At 42.3% G+C, this 11,493-nt stretch overlaps 2 protein-coding genes across 4 annotated transcripts in view; one reads left to right on the top strand and one right to left on the bottom strand.

The window, feature by feature from the left end:
- topbp1 (DNA topoisomerase II binding protein 1) overlaps nucleotides 1–11,493 on the bottom strand; it is a 976,277-nt gene that overhangs the window by 259,538 nt on the left and 705,246 nt on the right. The window lies entirely within an intron of this gene.
- Nucleotides 1,925–11,493, top strand: part of nr1h3 (nuclear receptor subfamily 1, group H, member 3) — a 15,040-nt gene continuing 5,471 nt past the window's right edge. The window contains exons 1-6 of the mRNA XM_010782601.1: nucleotides 1,925–2,128; nucleotides 2,598–2,843; nucleotides 3,591–3,857; nucleotides 3,963–4,168; nucleotides 10,622–10,801; nucleotides 11,053–11,152. Coding sequence (XP_010780903.1) covers nucleotides 2,086–2,128; nucleotides 2,598–2,843; nucleotides 3,591–3,857; nucleotides 3,963–4,168; nucleotides 10,622–10,801; nucleotides 11,053–11,152 — 1,042 coding nt within the window. The 5' untranslated portion in view covers nucleotides 1,925–2,085. The remainder of the gene's footprint in view (nucleotides 2,129–2,597; nucleotides 2,844–3,590; nucleotides 3,858–3,962; nucleotides 4,169–10,621; nucleotides 10,802–11,052; nucleotides 11,153–11,493) is intronic.

The following is an 11,493-nucleotide window of genomic DNA, read 5'->3' as shown; positions in this document are numbered from 1 at the left end:
CCTTTAGTGTAAACATGCATATTATTTTTTTTTCTTTAGACAAATATTTAGCTCCAAACTTTTTGTGATAAAATTTATACTTACCCTGTCTGTTTCTGTCGTCCTACAGTTCTAAAAGGCTGGGGTTTGTTTTTCGAAAGTCCGGCAGATACAAATTATGACAGTTATTGTTTCTCGTTTTCTGTGGAAAAAACCGTAGACGTCTGTTCTTTTCCTATTGGACTCTCGGCTGTCTGATGTGCAATCAAGCCATGATCCTAACAAGTATCCTAATAAAAAAATAGTATAAGATAATTTATTACATGGGAGAAATTATTGAATGTTTACGTGTTAGATTTAGAACAACGAATCTGTGTGATCAAATTAGAAATCGCTATAACGTATTACCTGACGATAGGGTAAACAAAATATAGATTTCCCGTCGGTATTAACAAACTGACGTTGACAAACAACTACATTGGAAAAGACATCGTATAATTGCCCTATGGTTAATGGGTTATAGGGAGGTCTAATAATTGTTGAAGTTATACTACGTCTGACGAGATGGATGACACCTTTGGTATCTTCCTTCTGTCGGAGCCATCAACATGACTAAACGTGACTAACGTTTGCATGTCCCGGTACGTTATATTATTTTCATAAATTAATTTTCATACATTTTGTATCAGAGGTTACTTGTTGTGTTGCATCTGTCTATTTTTTGTTTTCTTTCTTGGTTGACACTAATTTATACTGGCAGGATCCATGGTATTACTTCTGTCTTGGGTACTTCTTTGCTACCTGTCGTCTCTGCCGTTAGTAAAAGTTTCGGGGATTCACTATTCGAAAAATTTTCTGTATCCGATATATTGGTAATTTCGTCCAAATAACAACGTCGTCAATCCTGGAGGTCTTTTTGCGCTCGTTTTTAGGAGACTAATACGCCCGATTTTAGGAACTATACCCCGATTTAGGAACTAATACCCCCGATTTTAGAACTAATACCCCGATTTTAAGGAACTAAATACGCCCGATTTTAGGAACTAATACCCAACGTTTTAGGAACTAAGTACCGCCCGTTTAGGAACTAATAACGGCTAGATTTGTACGTCCCAAAAATACACTTAAATACGCGCCACTTTAACGCTTTATAACGCGTTTCTTATCCAAAAAAAATTTATAACCCGGACAGAAATATAAGAGAGTCGTGTTTTTCTGCGACGGCTGTATTTGCAATTCGGGGAAAAGGCATAAGTTAATCTTAAGTTACAAGACTAAACCTAACATTTTCGTTTAAACTTTGTTGACACCTGTTGTGTGTGTGTGTGTGTGGTGTTGTGTGTGTGTGTGATGTCGTGGTGTGTGTGTGTGTGTGTGTGTGTGTGTGTGTGTGTGTGGTGTGTTGTTGTGTTGGTGTGTGTTGTGTGTGTGTGTGTGGTGTGTGGTGTGTTGTGTGGTGTGTGTGTGAAGTGTGTGCTTGGTGTTGGGTGAGTGTGTGTGATGTGCTGGTGTGTGTGTGTGGCGTGTGTGTGTGTGTGTGTGTGTTGTGTGAAGTCATGAACACGATGAGTGAAAGCGAAGAACATCGGCCTATCCCCTCGTGTGCCTTGGCAACCATTTTTATTTTCAAAATAAATAGCAGAAAGCCTCTATATTTTTGAAACAGGGTTTCCTCTTTGCAGGCTGGTTAAAAATAGCCAAAAACAAAGAACATGTGTGTCTGCTGAATCCGTTTCCTGAAAAGCGCCCCGATGAGGCACATGACAAACTTTCACTTCTGCTTTTACAGCCAGTAAAATCCATGTTTATAGACAGGAGCTCAGTTGTTCTAAAGCTTGTCATATTTTAGATCTCTCTAAGAACTGCGTTGTAGTGTGTATATTATATTATATTTTCCTGCAATTGTTATTATTATTTTCACATAATGTCAGTTTTTAATATTTAAACAGCTTATATACTCACTTAGACTGTCGGCAGGTATACATTCATTCCCTGTTCATCACACTTTATTTCATGTCTAGTTTGTGTTGCCTGTGAGTATCATTCATGTTTTTTTACTTGCACAGTTACACGTTGGTTTCGTAATGACAAGCTGCTGTGCAGAAGATGTCCACGCTGTCTGTGACTGATATTCCAGATGTTGGTCGTGGTAAGAGAAAGCACTTCTGTATTAGTCCAAAGAGTGAGATAAACAATGACAGGGTCTCTTCTCTCAGTAAAGGTTTAAATTGTACTATGCCACGAAGCTTATTCTTGTTCTAGAAATTGCTATCTAGCAGCTGTATTTGTGTACACTGGCTTATTATGTTGTCCTCCTAAAATGAACATCTTGATTCATAATTAAATCACATTTCTGTGTCATTGTGTGGCAGGACTGCTTGGATTTCCACAGCCTCTCACAAAACAGTGATTTCATCAGAAACCAAAAATTATAAAAGTCTTGGTCTTTATCCCATGAGCTTTGTGTTATGACATGTATTTGAGTTGTGTATTGTGTTTATTTTGGAAACCTGTCACAATCGAGATTAAGTAATGCCAAACAACGTCTCGATTGATAGCACCAGTTGGCTGGTACTTGTTTTCAACGTGTGTGTGTGTGTGTGTGTGTCCTCTGTCAGATGAAAGTAAGGTGTTTGACGGGGCCTCTGAGCTGCAGCTGGACTGCATGGTTGAGGAAGGCAGTGGAAGCACCGCAATGAAGCACGGCGGCCTGCTGTCACTGGCTGACCTCTCCAGGCCAGATGACTTTCCCGCCCCCCCACACAATGGCTCATCCCTGACCGACATAAGCAGCCCTCTGCCGGTGGAGCTGAGCGACATCAAGTTGGACCCTGGATCTGCAGGGGACACACCCGCCAGCTTAGGTCAGAGAGAAAAGTTACTCTTGTTAACAGCTGCTGCAAACAACTGAAATGTTTAACGGAAAGTGAAAACCATGTAGCATATATTGACAAAACTGAAATGCATATCCTTTTAAGAGGGAGTTGCGTGTGTGTGTAAAAACAGTGTGCACTTTCTGTTGTGTCACTGCCATTGAATGTATATCTGAGAGAGCCCAACATTACTGAATACATCACTTTTATGAAAATACTTGGGAAGGCATTTTAAGTACAATAGACTTTTATGATTTCCACTTTTATTTTATTTGGGTCACACCGCAGTGACATTTTAAATATTTTATTGAAATATATTTTCAATGACATTTGAAGTCAACCCCTCTTAAAATAGTCCTACATTTAGACTTTAGTCTACATTCCTGTGTTATTTGTGTGTGTGTACTGGTTTGACAACTTCCACAGACTGGACCAACCAGTATTTCCTTTGACTTAATCTCTATAATGTCTTGCACATAGTAGTATCCATTAAATATTAGTTGTGAGCATATATAGATATTTGCTCTAGAATAACCTTTTTCATTTTCATGTAAATATAGAAGCATATTATCTACGGCGATGATTTGAATAGGGATAGGATGCCTGGAAGTACTTATCTTTTCTTTATTTTAATAACGGTAGAGGAGCAGACATTTCCTAACCTCCTGCACACATAAAAAAACCTCAGTGCACAAGGTGCAGCCTCAGAAAAACTCACCTTCCTTTTCTTTTTTATAGATGGCCAGCCAGTGAAGAGGAAGAAGGGGCCTGCGCCGAAGATGCTGGGCAATGAGGTGTGCAGTGTCTGCGGGGACAAGGCCTCTGGCTTCCATTACAATGTACTGAGCTGCGAGGGCTGCAAGGGCTTCTTTCGACGCAGCGTCATCAAAAGCGCCCAGTACAACTGCAAGAACAATGGCCGCTGTGAAATGGACATGTACATGCGGCGCAAGTGCCAGCAGTGCCGCCTGCGCAAGTGTCGGGAGGCGGGCATGCTGGAGCAGTGTGAGTGTGAAGCAGATGTAGAGAGAGTTTAGATAAAACAACATTTGAGCTTGTGGGTCTTTTCAAATCATAGGAATAAAATGGAACATCCTCTTTGACCTGTAGGCGTGCTCTCTGAGGAACAGATCCGACTGAAGAAGATGAAAAAGCAGCATGAGGATGTGACGGCCCGCAGCTCCACAGTGGTCACCCCCACCCCTCCTCTGGAAACAGCTTCTCTGGACCCCCAGCAGCAGGAGATGATCGAGAAGCTGGTGTCCATGCAGAAACAATGCAACAAGAGGTCTTTCCTGGAACGACCCAAAGTGACAGTAAGTGAACGCCTCACAGGATAGATCTGAGTTGACTGTTATATTAACCTTAATGACATTACGAGTATTTTATTAAACTGTTGTATCGCGGGCCCCTCGGTCTCCCCCTTTCAACACTGTACCTATCAGTAGGTACCCTTGGGCTCAAAAAAAGGGTTGCCGAATAGGTAGCGTTAGCAGCCTGGGGCTCTGTCCCCATGCAGAGGACCAGGATGTCAATCAATATTGCCTCCTGTCATTGCTCTGTCTCCTTCTTTCAACTCAGTCTCTTCAATAAATGAAAAGAAAAATGTATTTAAACAAAAACATTTAAACTTGTGAATTCTTTATAGCTACTTAAAGATTTTAGACAAATACATCAAATATGAATACAATTGAACTGATGTGTGGTTTGCAGTAGTATCAGTTATTTGAGACAATAAAATGAACTTCCCTTAAAGCAGGGGTTCCCAACCCCCCGGTGCCGGGCCGCGGAGGTGTTACTGCCGGGCCGCGAAATAGCTGTGAGTTTATCGTAATATTTGCAGAATTATAAATATATAAAAATATTTTGTCATAATGTTTTATAATTTTCGCACCTATACCAGTTATATTATTTCATCCAGTAGCCTAGTTAAACTTTCACCAGAAAACCGTTGGAAATGGCTTTTATGATGTTCCGAGGGATTCGGCGGCTCAGCCTAAGGTCTCAGCCTCTCGTGCACACAAGAAAGTTACCGGTGCGCCAAGCAGGAAGAGGAGCACACAGGAGACAACCGTTTCATTGCAGACTGTTATGTTTATGTGGGGAAATGACAGGGCATACATTATTTGAGATATATTTCAAACTAGGACTTCATTTTAAGGACATGTGGGCCAGAGGTGTAGAGCTATTTGTTTAAGCACCGGATTGGCAAAACAGGAGAGTCTGTAAACCAGTCGGCCTTGATCTATGAATTAATCTCACAGTATCTGCTGCCCACAGCTGTTTTATAGAAGGAAAGCCTCCTTCACTTCATGAAATGGCTGCAGCATCAGGAGGCAGCGGGACGTTAGTGCTATAGCCAAATGTAAGGAAGAGATTCCACCAATACTTAACTTGATAGCATGTCTGCATGTAAGGGAGGAAAGTTATACAAAATGTACACCACCCCAAATTGATCATGTTGTTGATAGTGCTACAGATGCGCTGCCAATAAAATTAGACTCTGTTGCTCCTTTGAAAAAGAAGAAAATAAAACAACATAGACTAGCTCCATGGCATAATGCCGAAACCCGCAAAATAAAGCNAAAAGTGTCAAAAAAGACCGGGGTCATTTTTTAGCTGCGCAGCCGCGTGAGAAATCCCAGAATCTGCCCGGTTGTTTGTCGACTCGGCCGACTACATACGATTTATTTGAGATCTCTCTCCTTACGACCGATTCCCCCGAATGTTGGTGTTGTTTACTTGTATAGAATGGCCACCTAAATGTAACATTTTGTACAAGTTGTTAGACTACGGCTGTCATTGAATGACTAACGGCCAATCAATTTTTTGGATACTTAATTACGAAGACCTGATCAGACGTCTGTTCGCCGTCCGCTGTTTGCGAAAATTTACGAGACAAAAGACTTACCCTCTAAGCCGCGACTTCGATTGCGCTCATACTACGAGACTGGCAGGGTGTGAGTGTTGTTGCCTCCGGATGTCTGTATTATTGAACGCCTGACATAAGCGGTACTGTGTCGGACACCAACATGAACAAATTAAACAACAGATGCAAACGACTGATCTATACTCCTCGGTACACTCGAGGACTCCCGATTGTCGATTGCCGACTACATCAAAAAGACTACAAAGCGTAAACTTATACTGCAGTGCGAGGCGGATGGTGACGCTAATTGATATCAATGACCGGGGTCGCATGTTTAGACATCTACCTAATGCGTCGTATTGTCACTCGGACCAGGAGTTCCGGTATTAGATATGGCCATGATTCAGGCTCGCTCCGGGACGCGTTACCTTTACACGGTATTTACCATGCGTTTCCATTTTATAGTTTCAAGTGAGTTTTCCTCAAAGAGAGGAAACGCTGAAGGATGGAAGGACTGGTTTTACTGTAGTGTTACAGTGTAACGGAGAGAATAACGCGATGGGAGTGGTGTGTAAGCATGTACTATCCGATTCCCGCCCCTTTAGCACGATTTGCTAACTGGTTAGTGTTTGATCTCGGCCGGCGATTGGTATGTCGTCTGACCCCGAAGACCAAAGTCTGGTCTCGCGGCAACTTTTCTCCACGAGCGTCGTCTCCGTCAATACTCTTTCTTAATTTCGCGAGAAACTTGTAATTCGTGTAAAAATGTTTGTGCGTTGGTATCTGGTTTGTCCAACGTGTATATGTACCCTTAGACAACAGGCTAGTGTACAACGGTCCGTGCCAGTGCTGGTATCTAATCATATACAACATTCCATATGCGAAACAAAAAGACATATACAAGAAGTTCACGAACAGAAAACTCAAAATAACACAGAAAAAGTACAGAAAACATAGTCGCAACTCGAGAGAGCGGAGGAGAGGAAACAGCTACCATAAGATGTAGCACAACGAGAAACACAGACAAGACATTTGACGTCAGAATAAGAGACGCGAATACGAATACATAAGAAAAAACAAAAAAACGAAGACTAATAGGGGCAAATAGTGGTGATCTGTCTGCTCCCCTACCATTCTTCAGTTTCATCTTGAAACACCATAACATCACGTCTAAATTACAGACCGGTCACTGAATGAGACCCCACCCCCTGAGAACCAAAAACCGTATAGTCAACAAATAGACACTCACCACCACCTGTCTCCAGTGCTACCGGGCCGCCCACACTTCCGCTTTGTCTTCTACACACCCACCCTCCACAAACTGTCTTCTTCCGCGCGCCACACCTGTCTCGCCACACTCTCTCTCTTCTTTCTCTTTTACGTTGTCCACACTACCCAGTCCAAACCGGCTCATCACCTTTTCAGACGTTTACTTATACATCCCGAGCGTCCGCTCACCTAATTTATTTCTCCTGTTGGTACCTTCGCTCATTTTGTAAGTTTATTCGTGGTGTCGCTACCCTTTTTCATTCATCGTCGTAAAGTTCACGCGGTCATTTTTGCTTATTACCTGTGTCGTATCCGACTTTCTAACTGTATTTCAACGTGAAACTGAAACTGCTAGCCGGTACTACGCCAAGTGGAAACACAACCAAAACGGCAAGGCACGCTTAAACCGGCGCGTGTAGTGGAAATGCGCCATTACATGCAAAAAAAGTTATTACACACTACAGGAAAGGGGTGACCACAAATAAGCATAACAGGGCCTCTTTAACTTGACAGACACCTGAAGAAAACCTTGTCATTGAACACCATTTGGTCCATTCTAGGACTTAGGTGACAAAGATCTACAGTAAGTTCCCTAGCCAAGTCCCCACAAACTAAGGCTGCAGCCACACGAGAACGGTAACGGTTGTATCCGCTACAGTTCTCTATCATATAGACGGTTCGGCCACACGAGGCCGACAGCAGGGAAACGCAGATAACGATAACGGGTCCCAAGGTGGGTAGATCTGGGGACGCAACGCTCTGGGGGGCCAAACGGCTCCGTGTCTACACCCTATACGATCATTTCCAGATAACGATGACGCAATAGCCCCGCCTCTCCCCACCTCTCCTACTCAGAGATCAGCTGCTGGGCTGTCAGAAGAGGGGGAGGAAAAGAGAGGCTCAGTTTTTTATCATTATATTATTATATAGTAAAGAAGACCTCTGACCGGAACTTTTCTAATTTTGTCCGGAAGATTGAAACTTTAACGGACATTTTGACCGGCGGAAAAAAATTCTGCTTCACGGTCCCCTCGTCCCTTGGAAGAGGCGGAGAGGTGGGTGTTTTTCATGTGCTGGTGGACTACTGGAGGGATTTACAGCAGGAGAAAACGCTTGCCTCGGGGAGGGAGAAAAAGAGCCAGAGCGTCCACAGCGGAGAATAAACAGAAGGGCAACCATGGCAACCATGCGCAGGAAGTCTTCTTCGCTGCTTTTGGTGTATTTTGTGGCAGGAGTACAGCGCCACTTACAGGCCCGGCATATGTACTACAGCGTCTCCAGTGCTTTCGAGCGGTCTCGTGTGAACGGACACGTTTCTGGTGCCTATTGCGTGTGGACGGAATACTTTTTTGATATCGAATTTGGTTTGTTTGCGTTACCGTTCTCGTGTGGCTCCAGTATAAGCTACCCAACACACCCTCCAGCCTCCACTGCACAAAAATATTCAGAGCAACTATGGAAATCACTGCTTAGTATTCCAGTGGAAAACAAAAAGGATGATGACACTGTGCCATAAACACAGCAGCACCAGCACGGCAGCAGCTCAGAAACAACTGCAGGGTAGAAACTAACAAAAATAAAGAATAAAAACTGAATTTGAGAGCTCACGCAAGCGGGCCGCAGTCGGTGATGAAATCCTCTCTGGGATTTGCAAAACAAGGTAAAAACGAGCTCTGAATGTCAAACGCTTATCAGATCAGTGACGGGCTTCAGTTTGTGTCAAAGAAGAGGAGCATATCGCTGCTAATTAGAGAAATGATCCCTGATCTGAATCGCCATCGTACGGAAAGCATGGAGCATGCTGGGAGTTTAACTGGTGTGCTCTTCACAGTTCAGCAGGTCGCAGATATAAAGGGAGGATTGATAAGCTCCCATCTGAATGTCCTTCTGGAGGCAAATTTATGACACATTTAGAGATGACTGAACTATTAAGAGGCATACTGCTAATTATCTACTGTTATATTAATACTCAGTATTCATTTAGATAAACTGTGTTGGTGCCGCTGGACTGTAATATTATTTTGCGGGCATTTAAGTACCTTAATTACTTAAATCAGATCAGGATTATGATGATGATTGTCATTATTATAATTATTCTTATTTGTTGTTTAAGTAGTATTGTATCACAAGTTAGTGCATGTTTTCTAAATGCTGCGCGTGTCTTGTCACGTTAAAAGATGTTTCTAAATTTGCTCGTGTTTTGGCACATTTGTGTTTTTATATTTGCATCGATTCCTTATGAAAGTGTTTTGAGCCGCATTTGTACGGAAACAAAGTCGGGATAACGGGTTAGTATCTCGTGCACACGAGAAACTATCCGTGCGCACGAGAAACTATCCTGTTATCCCGACTTTTTTTTTTTTTTAAAGTTACCAGTGCGCCATGGAGGAAGTGGAGCGCACAGGAGACAACCATTTCATTGCAGACTGTTATGTTTACGTGGGGAAATGACGGTATTTGAGATATATTTCAAACTCAGACTCAATTTTAAGGACATTTCGGCCAGGGGTGTAGAGCTATTTGTTTAAGCACCGGATTGGCAAAACAGGAGAGTCTGTAAACCAGTTTGCTTTGATCTATGAATGAATGTCCGTGACTCTCAGAGTACTTGCTGCTCGCAGCTGGTTTAAAGGGAAACAAACACTCAGAACACACACACACACACACACACACACACACACACACACACGCACGCACGCACGCACGCACGCACGCACGCACGCACGCACGCACGCACGCACGCACGCACGCACACACACACACGCACACGCGCACACAGGCGACCGGACATCTCCTTCATAATGCACCTTCTCCTCGTTTTCCCAGCATTCACTGGGCTATCTGTAAATCATACAAACAAAACCAAAATGTTGATTTATCTGTTTTCCCGTTTTGGTTTAAAAACTGAATAACATCAGTTGTTTGGTTTTTCTGTAAAACACTGGTTCTTTTTTTTTTTTTTTAAGGTTGTTAATATGTTTTGGATGCATATTGCTCTAGTATTTGTTCAGGCTGTTACATACAGTACAATTAGTCTCTGTTGCTACCTGCTGGTGAGTAAATATTAAAATCAGTTAAAATTGACAACCGGTCCGCGATTTTTATTTTATGTATCTGCCGGTCCTTGGCACAATAAAGGTTGGGAACCCCTGCCTTAAAGGTTCAGTTTGTAGTATAATTGATGATCAATTATAAATAACGATTCTGTTACTGCATTGCCTACTGTATTTCCTTCGCAGATGTTTTCAGAAATATATTGAAGCGTTCTGTTTAGCTGTAAAATCTGAACATTTGCTCCAGCCAGAGGTTTTTGGATTTCAAAATTACAGTCATTACCTAAAGCTGCATGTAGGGTGGGTGTTTGATGTGGGAGGCCACTATTCTGCTTCAGGAAAAAATATAGCTGCTTTAGAGGGAACTACTTTTCTGGTTGACTGCTGTGCTGATGCGTGTCGGTAGATTGCGAGTCACAGCCATTGTATTCAATTGGTGGTAAAAGCAGACAAGATTGGATCATCTCTCCTGTCGAGGTTTAACATAAAACATTTTGTGTATGTTGCTGTCATGAAAACGTATCAGGGATTTTTTTTACTTTGTGCCTCATATATTTTGTTATGTGTGAACCCAACAGCCGTGGCCTGAGAGTCAGGACCCTCAAAACAGAGAGGTGCGTCAGCAGCGCTTCGCCCACTTCACTGAGCTCGCAATCATGTCCGTGCAGGAGATTGTGGATTTCGCGAAGCAGCTTCCTGGTTTCCTGGAGCTCACCAGGGAGGACCAGATTGCTCTGTTAAAGACGTCAACCATTGAGGTTTGTCATTATTCACCATGCACCATGCAGCATGCATCCTGAATCTGAAGCTTCCAGTTTGAAAGATTTGTTTCACTTCATACAAGGCATTGTCACAGTAATTGATGTTACACGTGAAACTTGAAAACACTTATTTCAAATCGTGTGAACAGGGTTGCTTCCCGCATTATTTTCCAACGGTTGTGTATAACTTAAATCTCAGTTTTGCTGTATATCAATACTCCACTTACAAACATGTGTTTCCTCCTCAGATTATGCTGCTTGAGACTTCTCGGCGATACAACCCTACTATCGACAGCATCACGTTTCTGAAGGATTTCAGCTATAATAAGGAGGATTTTGCCAAAGCAGGTACCTATGCTTAAAATATTTGTATATTATGTATCTCTTAAGCTTATTACTGTATTTAATTAAACTGTCTTGTCTGGTGTTTAAACAAAGACATAATAAACGTGTACTTTAAGAGTTCTTTTTGTTTCATGCAAATAATAGTTTTTGCCCAAACTGGACAGCCAGCATCAGATATTGAATACAACATATGAAACACATGAATGTCAGGTCAGGCTTTGAGAATAGGGTATGTCTGATATTAGGGCTGCTCAATTAATCGTATTGTAATCGCGATAATTTTTACGATTATGGCTTGCAACGATTACGAAAACAACGTAATCGAAATAAAACGATTATTTTTT

The sequence above is a fragment of the Notothenia coriiceps genome, unplaced genomic scaffold (genome assembly GCF_000735185.1).
Source record: "Notothenia coriiceps isolate Sejong01 unplaced genomic scaffold, NC01 NC01_scaffold00024667, whole genome shotgun sequence".
Taxonomy (NCBI): Eukaryota; Metazoa; Chordata; class Actinopteri; order Perciformes; family Nototheniidae; genus Notothenia; species Notothenia coriiceps.
Note: the sequence above shows the minus strand (reverse complement) of the source record. Positions and strands in the feature narration are given on the sequence as shown.